Genomic DNA, 14,573 nt, shown 5'->3' with positions numbered 1-14,573 from the left:
AGCACTTTAGATTCTCTGTGGGTGATTGATTTTTGCAGAAAAGAAGGTATAACTTCCCAGAAGGACTGAGAAGATGCCTGGGGAAAGTGTTTTGAGCCATTGGACAGTGTGTCAAGCCACCCCTCTCAGTCAGTGAGTGCTGATTGAGGCACTGCTGCTCACCTTTCCCCTTGTGCCCTGTTGATGAGCCTCAAAGCTGGACTTGGTTGACTGCCTATCAATGAACTATAGTGTAAAATCAATTGTACTTAATCTGTCTGTCCACTTACTTCTGAAATCTGAATGCTTCCTCTCTCTCTGCTCTTCTTCCTCTCTGCTCCCTGGCAATCCATGGCAATGTTATGTGGCATCAGTTAGGGGACATGATAAAGACCTTTTAAGGGACGAGAATTGTGGGGCATACCAAACTCACAAGGAGACAACATTAATTGTATCTTCTCAGCTGCCTCCCTAAGTTAGCATGCAGCTCTTTCTCAGCATAAAGAGCTCAGCCATGCTACAGGTGGGGGACTGAATAACCTACCTGTTTCTTTCTATTTCTCTTTGCATCTTCCTTTGCTCTTTCACTCAGCAGAAGTTGTGAGACATTTATCAGTAACTTCTGCAGGCAGAAAGGCAGGCACATTTTCATGTGTTTCTCCACTGAAAAACAGGAAAGGAAGGTCTAAGGTTAAAGCAGATTTTGAGATTGTCTTTCCATTGTAATTGTGATGTACAAGCCCAGACCGATGGGCAATAGTGAATAACACACAGTTTTTCTGTGCAAGATGTCCAAGTCCATTTTCATTCAAGGGACTTCTTAAATGCAGATAGCACAGTCTCTCTCCCTGCATGCCTCCATTATGAAGATGTTGCAGCATTTGAGTCACTGGTTTTCCTCCTGTCTCCTGTCAGAGCATCACAGAGGTCATTGTCAGCTGATCAGAGGTAGACACAGTTCTGTGTCTATTTTGTGCCAATGATCTTTCCTTGTATTTACCAAGGTGTCATGGAGGCACCCCAAGTTTAGTTTAAGGGACAACAGGGTCCAAAACAACTTTTATTAAACCGGTGAGAAACAGGGTTTTAGCACTCCAAAAGTGACTTAAATACAGGTTCGGATATCAGTTGAGGAAAATTATTAAGGGGCAGCAACTAATACAACAGGTGGTCCACAGAGTGCATGCACATGGCTTCACCCAAAACAATGCTGGAGCCGTCCCTGAGTCCCGGAGAAGTACACACTTGCCTGAACACGGTGTGGGATTATTTTTAAAGAGATACACGTACTCGTAGTGAGTACGGGAAGTGTACACTCGCGATTCTGCGAGGGTAAATTTATAATACACTCGCAATCCTGTGAGGGTTAATTTACACGTGCAAATGTGCACGGAATATTACACGTGCTTATGTGGAAGCACGGGAGGAAAATACACTCGCGATTGTGCGAGGAAGTAATTTATACACGTGCTCGTATTGAGCACGGAAAGTTACACGTGCAAATGTGCACGAAAAGTACACATGCTTTTATTAAGCACAGAAAGTAAGCGTGCAAATGTGCACGGAAAATTACACATGCAAATGTGCACGGAAGGAAAATACACTCGCGATTATGCGAGGAAATAATTTATACACGTGCTCATATTGAGCACGGAAAGTTACGCGTGCAGATGTGCACGGAAAGTATAAATATACTCGCAATCCTGCGAGAAGTTTTACTCAAAGCCGTGGCGGCAAGGCAAGCGGAGTCTCCATCCCGGGGAGGGGGCTCTCGGCGGCAGCGTCTTGCTCGTGCTCCGAGAGACCCGCGACAATGGGCGGAGTCTCGACAAGAATCCCGTTTTTATATTGGCTGATCAGATCTGACTGCAGACATTCTAGAAGCTTCTCTGCACCCCCACACTGGCTGTGGGTGCCCCTGAAGCCTCCAAACATCCCCCACACTGGCCGCAGGTGCCCAGCGGCTCAGTGGCGCCTCGGCACTCCCTTCTCCTAATGGCCCTGGCCGGGGTGCTCTGGGGCCAAACAAAAGAAGCTGTCAGCCTCAAGTAGCAGAGAGAGAGGGAGATGTGCCTAGTCCTTCCATACTGAAGGAGGGAGGGGGAGAGAGGGGGGTTTGCATTCTGCCACACAAGGTAACTGCCTCAATGGTGCATCTGGTCTGCAAAGACATCATAGTGTGACTCGTGAGAACATGATAAATCATGGACTTTGCTATCAAGAGTGATTTTAAAAGCCTGGTCCATGGCAGAGCACCCAGTCAGCTCCATTCACTCAGCTAATTTAACTTGTCAAAAGTGAGAGAGTAATTTGTTTGAGCGAATTTATCCTATCCTTTCCTTCTGCTATAAAAGCAGAGATCAAATCTAGCCCTCAGCACTCAGATATGAAAGTGAATATTCCTTAAGTCTTGAAACAATCGTAGAATCATAGAATGGTTTGGGTTGGAGGGGACCTTAAAGATCACCTAGTTCCAACTCCTCTGCCTGGGCAGAAAGGCTTGTCTTGATGGATTAGCAGGACTTTTGAGCAATATTTACATGCAGATTTTGAGCTGGGCTTCCTCACAGTTCTTGGACAGCAGATCCATTCTGAGATCGAGGCAGCCAGCAGACCATAGCTCCCTGGGACGTTGGTTGCTTCTTTAAATTTTCTCAAACTACTGGAGATAGCAAGCTGTCTGGAGAAGCCCAGGGAAGATCATTTCTTTGCTGTCTTCCATGGCTTTCTTCAGCCAGCCAGGGTGGAAAATTCAGTAACTGCAGCCTTTCAGTGGCATATTTTGCTGCCAATATGTACCAAAATAAAGTAGAGAAGCAGCTGATTTCAGTTTTTCTAGCTTGCAGAGGCTTTTGCTTGTGATGAGGGAGATTTAGGGTGGAAATTCAGCCCATTCTTTTGTTCATTTGCCCCTTTGGGAAGATGATTTTTGTGATGTCTTGGCACAATAGGTTCCATGCAGCAATGAAGACACATATTTTTCCTGATTCTCAGCTGGCCTCTAAGTGATGGCTGAGATGTAATTTAGAAGAAGTTGCCAACAGACTTTTACTACTGCAAAGTATAAGTCTCAGAGGTTTGTGGCAATCTGTCAGGTATATGGTGTTATTTAGCTTAGCAGTAGGACTAGATGTTCCTGCAGACTCTCTCAGTGCCTCTGCTGAGCTGTTCTTTCCTCCTTTTCTCTCCTCACCCCCCAAAATATATGATTAACTTTTACTGATTACCAATAAAGCAACGGTGCAAAGGAGGGAATACCGAGTCTGTCAGAAGTGTGTGATGGGCAACAAGATCTGTTGTTATGGCCACAGTAAGATGAGGTAGGAGCAGTGCACACCCCAGACGACTACTCTGGCAAGGTGCAGCAGACAGGGACAGATATGTCTCAGGGTCATTATTGACTTCTGCTGTGGATGCCGTGGGTGAACAACTGTGTGGCAATCTGGTGAAGTGAGCAGAAGGCAGCAGACACTGAAAGGAGCATGGGGAGCAGGTGGCAACCCAGGTTTTAAAACTATGACACAACTTATACAGCAGTTCTGGCTTTCAAGAGATGCGTTAGCTCCCTATAAATCACCTAAATCTATCTATCCATCTATCTGTCTATCCATGTATCTATCTATCTATCTATCTGTCTATCTATCTATCTATCTATCTATCTATCTATCTATCTATCATCTTACTCCATTTTGTTTTACTGAGTGGAGGAAGAGGAGTCTTCACTAAGCAGGATTTCTCTTGTGTGACAATGCAGCCTTGAAAAGCAAGCTGAGCCTCTCTCCTCTAAATGGAAAGGATCCCCGAGGTGAAAGCTCCCTTCAAACCAGGTTACTGACATTTACTTAATACCATCTGTAGCAGGATTATCATTAAAGCTACCCAAAAGCACATTAATCTCTCTGAATCCGTCCAAGCGCTGGATTGTAATGGCATTTAATCAGAGAAGGCTTTGATTTCTAAAGACAAGTGCAAACACTGAAATATCTGCCTGTAGAACAGTTACTTATTCATGTGCAAGTGTAGCTGAGGATGAGCATGCAGCTGGGATATTGACAGCGGGAGGGAAGCCTGGAGGGTGGAGTTATCAAGAAATGAATGAATGGCATGAATTTTGAGGGAAGACCAGGCCAGGGTTAAGAAGGGGGCCATTTGGAAACTTGGCTGTTCCTTTTCAAGAGACAAGAGCATTTACAGTTCTGGTTGGGAGGATACATTTGGAAAAGATGGGTGGAGCAGGGAAAGAAGATAAAAATGAGGCCGAGGAGCGCTCAAGATGTTTGTAACATACCGTATGCAAAAGGGAAGGGAGGACAGCAAGGCTACATAGAACATGGTCTTCTAAAGAACATCCCAAATGGCATAAATGCTCCTTTTGCACCCATTCTCATTTTATCTGATTCATTTAGAGAGACCTTTTCTATATACAAATCTTTACATTGTCTCTGATCTGCTGCATGGGTCCCTCCTTGTTGATGCCTGTCTCAGCAGAGGCTGCTGGATCAGCTGGCCGTGGGAGATGTGGAGCTTACAGATGCACTTCTGACATGTGCCGAATTGTCACCAACTAACCAGCCAGCTCAGGTAGCCAAGTGGAGAGTCCCCCATGATCGCCCTGCCTTACATTTGCGTCAGGGGAAGGAAACGATGCCATGTACTTCAGCTCACTAAAAGCCTGGTCATGAGCTGTGGATGATTCAGAAGTCAGGGAAGTGTTTTGTCCAGCTGAGAAGTGAAAGCAAACAGCTAAGGTACTTAAGATGAGCTACTGTGCACAATTATTGCCATCTGTCACTTCATGCTATTGTGGCTTTTTGCTTCCTTCTGTTACTAAATGGGTTCTGCACCGGAATGGTATCTCTTAGCTCGATTTAGAGCCCAGCTACCTTCTCATGGCTGACAGCTTTGCAACTTGAAATACGCTTTCAGTGTTGGATTTACCCTTCTGCCGAGAGTCAGGAACTGCTGCCTTGTAGCTGCTAAAATTTAAGTGGGATTTCCCAGGGTAGGATCCCTTTGTCAGCACAAGTGTGGAAACCTCTCATGTCTCAAGTATTTGTGCTTATAACACTCAAGTATTAGATGAAATGGAGCATGGAGAAGAACATTGTTCCTGGGGAAAATGGCTATTGCTCTTTGCACCTGCTGATTTAGTCTGGGGAGAGGTTTCCTTACAGATTCTCTTATGCTTCCTCTTGTCTGAACCTTAATAAAAATTCACAAGGCACTGGTAAGCAAGGATAGTGATTTCTGAACTGTGCAAAGACACCAGCCAAAAGAGTTAAATTACACACAAACCTGTTTCTTACTGGAAGTCAGTCTCAAGCATCAAAGTCAATCAATCGCTTAAGTCTCAGCAAGATGCTTTATATTAACTCCAAGGAAATACAACTACATTTAAAGGAAAAATTATCTCCGTGGCCATTTTGGATGTGACAGAGATGCAAGAAACAACTAAATGAACAATGGCTGATCTTCTCTACCTGTGTCCTTTTGAGAATCTGTAGAAACTTATCAAGTTATTCCCTCAGTTCCCTGGGCAGACGAGTCAGAATATTTCTCCGCACTCAAATACCACGGAAGATGGGGCATTGAGCAGGAAAATTATTTCCTCAGTCCCCAACAGAGAGTATGGGGCATGCTAGGAGTACACTCCAGGAGTCCTAAAAACTGTTCCTGTATCTTAATGACATTGTGTGCATCCAGACATCACCTTGCTGTGACACTAGATCAGTGCATAGTAATAGTACTGCATTACAGAGCACTGTGTTTTGATCCTCATGACTGGATCACAGAGGGCACAGTGTGAAATCTGATCTCTTGTTTGTGACCATCCTAATCTGCTAGGGACAAGAGCCATTTCAGAGCAGCGACACAGCAGGGTCCAATTGTGGCTATTCTCCATCCGCACCCTTTGCTAATTTGACACCAGTTTAATTAGGCAGGATTGCCCTAGCAGGATTAAGCAAATGCTTATATGATGCCTGTAATAACAACAATGAAAAAAAGCAAAAACCCAATACACTCTTCAATCCAATTAACCTTCGATTAAGGTTCCAAAATCAATGCTATTATTTTGGCCCGAGGAGGTAATATTGAGTACTGAGAAATGAGCTGCACAACGACCTTTACTTTTAATGAGATCAATAGAAGTTAGTGTCACCATCTCTTAAAATAATTGGCAAATATTACAGCCAAATTAAGGCCAGAGACTAGTATCTGCTCCCGATCTAAAGAGACAGTCACAAATGGAGGTGGGACAGGAGGGATGATGCCTTATCAGGCAGTTTCATCTGGGACTTATCAGGGGCAGGCAGTGAGATCAGCTCTACAATGACCATGTCACAGGATTTTTTTTCTTTGCCTTTCTTCTTCATGTCAGTTGGAGACATAGAGCCAAGACCACTCCTGCTTGCTAACAAGGCCAGGAAAGTGACTTTCCCTGGGTAACCCAGGCTGGTTTGTTACATTGCAGCTACCCATGAACATGATATATGTGCTGTCTTTTTATTGCTGGGGTATTCATAGGCTCAAATTCGCACACACTCTATCCTTTCTGAGAGGTTTCTTGCTAACTGTTCCATATTGATGTTTGTAAATATATTAATTTGTGATGGGTTTTCCAGTGTTTTGTTACTGTCAGGTTGCCCTGTCAGCTGGATGTGCTGACAGGGGCTGGTGTGTGCCCAAGGTTTGCTGCTATGGGGCTGTATGCAAGAGTTGTAACACAGGTTCATTAAAAGTACTTCACAGTGGATCCTGCAAGGATAACAGGTTGTCTAGGCTTTCAAAAATGATGGCAGCAGCAGTTTGCAGCTGTGTATGTGTACAGGAAGAAATATATCACTGCTGGTACCTATACTGCAGCTTGGGATCCTCTGAATTAGATTACAGAAATGCAGTAGGTGTACTTGGTAAAATACTTGGTACACTGGATACGAGTTGGTCAACTAGAAAAGGTGGGAATTAGCAGGGAAATTGCAAAGCAGGTAAGAAACTGATAGAGGCAATGGTGGAGAGAAATTACCGTAGTGGAGTTTTGTGCGGTTTGCTCCTCAAACTGATCTTATTTAGTAAATTCAGTGATGACCTCGACACAACAAAACTGTGTGAAGGAGGTTGTTGATGACACCAAGTTGGGAGGTTCTGTCGTTATAGAGGAGGATCAGAGCAGCAATAGCACCTTGAGGACTGAAGTGATCGAAAGAGATAAAAACCAGCAATACCAAGTAGAAGCCATGCACTTAAAAACTAATGAGAAGATTTTATTATATATGCTGGGAGTTTATCAGAGGGAGGTGCCATATTAGAATTAGCTGTGGGATATTAGTCAATCGCAGGGTGTGTGTTTCCAGTGCAGTGTGACTGTGTAAAAGGCAGGTTGACTCCCAGTACATATCAGATAAAGGTTCATCCTGTAGAAATGGGGCAGTATTTATGCTGATAATTACCTTCTTGGTGAACACATTGGGTTAGTAAACACTGGGAAGGGACTGTTTAAACTCTAGGGTTATGTTAACACAGGAAATAATGGATATAAACTGGACATCATTAAAGTTGGGCTGGGATTTAGGGGAAAGTTTCCCTCCATCTGAAAAGTGAGCTTTTGGAACAACCTCTGAAGTCATGCTTACTGTCACTTATTTCCAGTGAACTTAAGCAGTTTATAGAGAGAATGTGTGATACTGTACAATATCAATCATCAATGTCTTCACTGTATTCTTATTTTCTTCTGGATTGGCTTGTAACTCACGTTACATGTTTGTGACATGTATCATCCTTGCCACACTGAGTACATAAAATGAACATAATTTGCTTAGTTTGGTGAAGAGTTACTCCAAGTCTGGCTGTTATACATGTCACTCCATTGTTTTTCCCCAGGCTGCTGCTGACTCTCCGTTTCATCATCTGCAATCTGCTTATTCCTCAGTTACATTTTTTTCAAAATTAAAACATTGGGCTGAAAAGGTGTGGTTTGCCTGACACAGCATCATGGTCATGTCACGTAATGTGGCAATGGCAGGTTGCTATTTGCATTGACTGGTGAGGCCACAGGCTCACTTGGTGACTGTAGTCATCATGTTCTGCCGCAGCACAGATGAATTGAACTTCCTTTAGAAAATAACACAGCCCCTGGCAATAGGCAAGGACATGCCTCTGGCCAGAGTCTGGTGTCATCCTGATGTATCAAGCTCAGCTTTGCTTACTGACTAGCATAGTTTTTTTCTTCTATGTTATGCCTAAATTATGCCATTCTTGATTACACCCCCTTCTGCCTACTTGTATTATAATATTTCTTGTAGCACATCCAGTGCTACAAGTGCTTCTGCTTCCTTGCTCTTCAAATCTTTTAACATCTGTAGACTGTTCGTCCTCCACCATTCCTTAGGCAACTTCAGAATCTTCAGCTCTTTTAATATTTTTCCCGAGTAAATTCCTCATGCATCTTGCCCGTTTATTTGGTTTCTCTGAACTCACTCCATGTTGTCTGCATCTCTCTGTTAATGAGGTGTCTGGAAGTGAATTCAGGATTCCAAAGGTGATACTTATTTTTTTACGATGTGCAGCAGAACAATGCTGTGGGACTGTGGAAAAGATAGAGGCCTCGTGTTGGATGATATACAGGGAAATGTTACGCAGGTTAAGGAATGATGACCTCTCTGTGTCATAACAAAACACCTATGTGTTTACCTTGGTCTTTGCTTCTGTAAATCACTGCAACCTTTTGTCTAATTTGTGGTGCACCTTCACCCTGAGGTTGTACACAACCTAAATGCATGCTAAATTCCTCCTTTCTCCTGAGTAGAGGTTTTCACTCGTTCATTTTCTCATTTCACCTGCCTGCATTCTTCCAAAGTGAATTCTTTATATGTTATTTATTTAGTGGCCTTCTCATTAAGGGTGGCATAAAGACCCATAGTGATGGGGCACAGTACTGGAGAATTAATATATATAAAGGTGTCATATTCATTTCCTAAAGTTTTTCTCTAGAAACATGAACTCTTCTGTCTGAATTGTAATGATAGGTTGCTATTCACATATTACACTCTAAGCCCTAGAAATATGACCTTTCTTTGTTGTTTAGAATTCAACAGTATTGATGCTTTCTATCAATTTAATTTTTATCTGTCGTGGTTTACCCTGAGCTAGCAATACAACCACGACAGCTGCTCACTCACCACTCTCCCCCCAACCTAATGGGGAGAGAATTGAAAGGGAAGGGAGAAACTTGGATTGAGATAAACGCAGTTTAATAAAATAACAAAATACTAATACACTACTAGTAAATATATATATATATATAAAATAGATGTAGAACATAAAATAAAAGATACTCAGTGCAATTCCTCATGAGCTCTGTCCACACTGAGCAGCCAGTCCCAGGAAGCAGCACCTGCTCCTGAACAGCTGATCCTGAAGAGGAAAAAGTCAGAAAAGCCCAGAGGCCTCTGCAAATGGCAAAAGGCCAAACTAAATGTCCTGAAGCGAACTCCCCTGGCTCTGCCAAAAACGAGCAAAGAAAAGATGCACGAGAGAGAAAACGCCTGAGAGTGAGCAAGAGTGAGAACGCATGAGAGAGAGATTGGAAGATCCTGACTCTCCTTAAATATGAATCATGATGCTAACGGGATGGAATACTCTTATTGATCAGTCTGGATGTCAGTCAAGCTCTGCCCCATCCATGCCCCCTTCCTTGATGTCTCACACCTGTGGGCAGAGGGCTCAGAATGTCCTTGGCTCTCAGACCAGAGCAATTAAAAACATTAACTCTCTCCTGGGGTGTTATCTCTTGTTCTCGAACTATGTCCAGATAATGACTGTGGCAGCTATGAAAAAAGAAAGGTTTCTAACTGCATGAAGAAAATTAACTAATTTTCAGTCAAACCAGCACATTATCCTATTTTAGAAGTATGTTAACAGACAAAAATATGCAAAAATACACTGAGTATTTTTTTTCGAAGTAAAGAGTGTTTATATACTTACATCATAAATCCCTGTAACGTATCTTTTGTATGCTAACTAAATTGTACAGAATGTGTTCCTCTTTCCAAAAGAAGCCCTAAAGTCTAATTTCAATGAATTAACTACTGCATCAAGGCTGCATGCTGAGAAACAGGTAAATGAGTACATGAGGGAAGGGAGAGAGGATGAGGATCTTGCAGTGAAGACTGTCTTGTACCTGTGACCCAGCCTGTGGGTCTGAACACGGCTGTGACCCCTCTGTTTTCTTAATGAGGTGAGAAGTTGAATCCCAAGCTTCTTGTATGTTGCATAGTGGGCTGCAAAAGGCTGGGACCACAGGTCTGTTTAGTAACCTGTCTGCTGATGGTGGCTCAGGAGGGAAGACCTTCCCTGTAACTGGAGCCTACAGTCATAACAGAAGATGCTGTTATGGAGGTAGTGTAGATAACTTGGTGAAAGGTGGTTTTGTGGGTTTATAGAATATGTGAGACTGGAAGGGACCTCAGGATGTCTCATGTCAAACCCTCCTGCTCAGGAGGGTCAGCTCTGAGGTCAGACCAGCTTACTCAGGGTATTATCCAGTCAGGTCTTGAAAACTCTGAGGTCGGAGATTGCAGTCTCTCTGGACAACTTGCTCCATTGCTTGACTTTCACAACTTAGGCACTGTCATCGTGGTTGATGGTATTATCAGTTGTGATGTCCAAGTTTATTCCTTCTGGTGTGCAGGTTCCTGTGAACAACATACTATCTTGGCACATCCTTGGACTGTCATCAAGTGCTACTCAGCTCTTCTGGGAGGTCACAGCACCTGGTACTTCGGTCCTATCCAATTTTAGAGCTTGTTGATTTATGTTAAGGAAGTCTATTCCCTAGCAATCTAGGAGATCTATAAGTGTCACTTCATTGCTCTAGTGATCCGAGCTAGTGATTCAGAAGGGAAATGTCTTTCCACTCAGTTGGTACTTACAGTAACACCTGTGGGGCATTAGGGGAGCTGCACCACAGGAGACTTGTATGGCTGTGCTGTGCCACCTGCATGGGTGATTTTGCATGGGGGCAGCATTCCCCATCATTCAGCAGTGGCTCCAGGTTGCACTTGAGGGACGGAGATCTGTCCCACCTGGTCCTACAGCTGTCCCAGTTGATGTGCTGCAGGAAGGGTTCCCGTTCTTTCTCTTGGAGTTACTTGGGCACTATTCATAATTCTTAGAGGTAGCTACACATCAGAGGTGGGTGAAGCAAGCCCTTCCCTGTCCGTTTTTCTGCAGGATGCACTGTTTTTAGTATCTCCACTACCTCTTCTACCACCTCTGCTTGTGGTGACAGCTGCCTGTTTGCTGCTTACTCTGTGTGGCTTGGGACATGGTTGGAATAATTTATAATGGTTGTCTTTTAATTGCTTGTTCAGCACTCGTCTGTGGAGCACTGTGCTGCTCTGATGGCAGGGAGGGCTGGTGGTGGGATGTCAGGGCAAGGCTGCTGTGTTAGTGCATGGTGAGGGATTGATCCTGGGCCCTGGGGATATTTGCGTGCTCCTGGGAGGTTTTTAACTTCAGTAACTTCTCTTGGTAATAAGGAGCAGTAGCATGGGGGAATACACAGCAGTAACAGGATGATTTAAACAGCCTTTCTGTGCTGCTTCATCTTCACAGACACTGCAAATCAGATTAGCAGAGGACTGAGGAAAGGAAGGGGGAAAGTAGGGAACAGTGCGATGGAGTCAGGGGAGAGGGAACCCATGTTCATTCTGGTAAGCAGATGGACAGGCTGAGTCTCCTCCCACCCCTTCTCCACTGGGTTCTGCTGCCATCCATGGATTGAAACACCTGAGTCTTCCTCTGAGCAGTATCTCACCCACCCCAGCAGCTCTTTCCATGCCTTCCCTGTGAACGTGTTTTTCCCTATCTGCCCTCTCATTTCCCTCCTCATTACCAGAAACCCTATTCCTGCCCACAGGTGTTTTATCTTTTTTATACCAGGCAAGTGTCTTTAGATAACCCCTGACCCCACAAACACCTTCACCATGCCTGCTGTGTGAATCCTTCCTTGTGTTCCTGGGCTCACCCCCGGTAGATACCAGCAGCCACCCTGTGCATTTGTCAGGGTGAGGAGCTGCAAGAACTTGTGGCGATGTCAGCACATGCCAGCCCCTCACTCCCCGCAGTGTTGGCATTTGGGGCTGCCTCCCCTCCCCGGCAGGCACCCTGCTGTGGGTGGCAGGGTATGACCATCTCCTGTCTCCTCACAGATCTCTCGCAACCTGGGGAAGCTCTACAGTGAAATGATCTTTGTAAATGGCTTTGTGCACTGTGACCCTCACCCAGGCAACGTGCTAGTGAAGAAATGCCCGGCCTCTGGCAAGGCCCACATTATCCTCCTGGACCATGGGCTCTACCAGGTATGTTGGCTATGAGGGCTTCCAGGGCCTTGTGAGGCTGCCTGTGGGGCATCAGGCTGAAAGAGCACACCCAGCTGCAGCCTTGCCCCCTAAGGCCCTGTGAATACATTTTTCCTGTTACTCTCGTAACCCTCCAAGGATGTTTCCTGGCTCTGAAATGGGGGATAGGGCATAGCTAGGGGCCACAAGCTTTCTCCCCGTTTTCCCTGTTCTCCGTGGACTTCTGGGGGCTATGTCTCCCTCCACAGGTGCTGAGCGATTCATTCCGTATGGACTACTGCCGCCTTTGGCAGGCCCTCATCAAGGCTGATATGAAGAGGGTGCAGAAGTACAGCCGGCGGCTTGGGGCAGGGGATTTGTACCCTCTCTTCGCCTGCATGCTGACCGCCAGGTCCTGGGAGTCTGTCAACAGGGGCATTGACCGATCGCCAGTCTCAGCCAGAGAGGTAGGTAGTGTGCCCTTCCCTGTCATGTGCCCTTCCTTCTTCTCATGTGCCTTTCATTGTTGTAACCACTTGTACCACTGATATCACAGCAATGGTGGGTGAGCCTTGTGGCAAAATCTGCACTGACAGCTGAGCTAGAAAAAGCCAGAATTCCTGCAATGTGTTTTGTAGTGGCTGAACTTAGTTTCCCAGTGTCGCTTGTCATGCGCTGCTTAAATTCTGTATAATATTTTAATGGTTAAGTGTTCACCAGTTCTGGCATGGGAAGCATTTGTACATCAGCCTTTTCTTAAAAAAGTGTCAAATGCAGCTGTGCAGGGAACCATCAAGGAGGATAGGTTTAGGTAGAGGAGACATAAAGGCTTAGTGGGAAGACATGAGAAAGATAATGCATTATCACTGTTCATGTAAATGACTATCAGCACTGATACAAACTCCTTAAAACCCTTGGAAATTACCTCTCGATCAGCAACCCTATTAACTTGGAGTCAAGGTTGCTTAACTGCAGATCCTGTCAACTCAATCACTACAAATCTAGGAAATTGTCACTTACATTCTCCACCCTTTCCTGTCCACACATGCTGGGATCCTTCTCACATCTCCTCACACTCCTGACAGGCACATACCACCTTAAGAACAGCAGCAGCCCCTGCCAACTCTGCTGTTTTTAGAGATGACCATATAGTGATGTGATTTCAGCCAATGGATTAGTGTCTGTAGGTGGAAATACGTTGTATTCTATGGTTTGTTTTTATCTGCATGCATTTGTAGTAGAGAGGATGAAATTCATTTAAGTAGTGTTATAATATTGTCCTGTGAAATTCTCTTCTGGAAGCTCCTTTGGGTTGGAATGTGGTGGATTTTGCTGCACTGGCTGGCCATTATCTATAGCGATGTGTAGGTCAGATACCTTGGGTAATGGGCCCCCTCTCTCCCAGTAATGCAACTGCTTCCTACCTGAGTTAATTTTCTGCATATCAGAGATAATATAGTGACTGTCTAGCAGATCTGTGCTTGATGTGGTGAGTTCTGGAGCTGGTAGCTCCAGAAGAAACATCAGAGGCACCAAGATGTATTGACAGAGTGCTGGCTCAAATACTACGAGGCCAGTGTTGAATCTGAGCTAATAAGCAATGTTTATCCTGAACTGGCTTGTGAAGGTTATGCCAGAGGTGTGACTGCAGCCACATGGTTCCTCGTGTGGGCTAATGAGCGTTGTCACTGAGTTGAATTGCTTGTATAGAGCCAGCTCTGTTGTCTTTGCCTCCATGACACAATTAATGCTGAAACTGGATAATCCTGCAGTGGATAATGGGGATCTGAGCAGATTTCCTGTGGCATTAGGAGATGAGCCACTGCTTGCCCTTAGCTTAGAGGTGAATTTGAAAGATTGTGTCAGCAGCAAGAGCCAAGTGCTGTCTAGGCAGGTACCATCAGCATAGAGCTCTGGAGAGTGTGCTTGAGGATATGTTGATGTGAGAGTAGCCTGTGAGACAATGAAACAATCCTCCTGAAATGAAATCTTGTCTGTAGTCCCATGTCCAGTCCGGGGTACTGCATCTTGAGAAAGGTTTGATGAAACTGGGGCGAGTCCAGTAGGAAGCTACAAGGACTGGTGGTCAAGCAGGGAGAACCCGTGAGGTAAGTCTGAGCAAGTTAGGGCAAAAAAAGTAGAAAAGTGCAAGTTGAGAAGAGTTGTAGTGGTGATTTTCAAATCTGTTAAAGACTGCTGCAAACAGGACAAGAAGTAATGGATTTAAATTCAGCTAAAGAGATAGAGGTTAAACAC

At 44.7% G+C, this 14,573-nt stretch overlaps 1 protein-coding gene across 3 annotated transcripts in view; it reads left to right on the top strand.

The window, feature by feature from the left end:
• Positions 1-14,573, top strand: part of ADCK1 (aarF domain containing kinase 1) — an 83,221-nt gene that overhangs the window by 63,862 nt on the left and 4,786 nt on the right. For all 3 annotated transcript variants that reach the window (XM_082058550.1, XM_082058549.1, XM_082058548.1), the window contains 2 exons: positions 12,189-12,338; positions 12,587-12,784. In XM_082058550.1, coding sequence (XP_081914676.1) covers positions 12,189-12,338; positions 12,587-12,784 — 348 coding nt within the window. The remainder of the gene's footprint in view (positions 1-12,188; positions 12,339-12,586; positions 12,785-14,573) is intronic.

This window comes from Streptopelia decaocto, assembly GCF_964273445.1.
Source record: "Streptopelia decaocto genome assembly, chromosome: 7".
In the NCBI taxonomy this organism is placed as follows: Eukaryota; Metazoa; Chordata; class Aves; order Columbiformes; family Columbidae; genus Streptopelia; species Streptopelia decaocto.
Note: the sequence above shows the minus strand (reverse complement) of the source record. Positions and strands in the feature narration are given on the sequence as shown.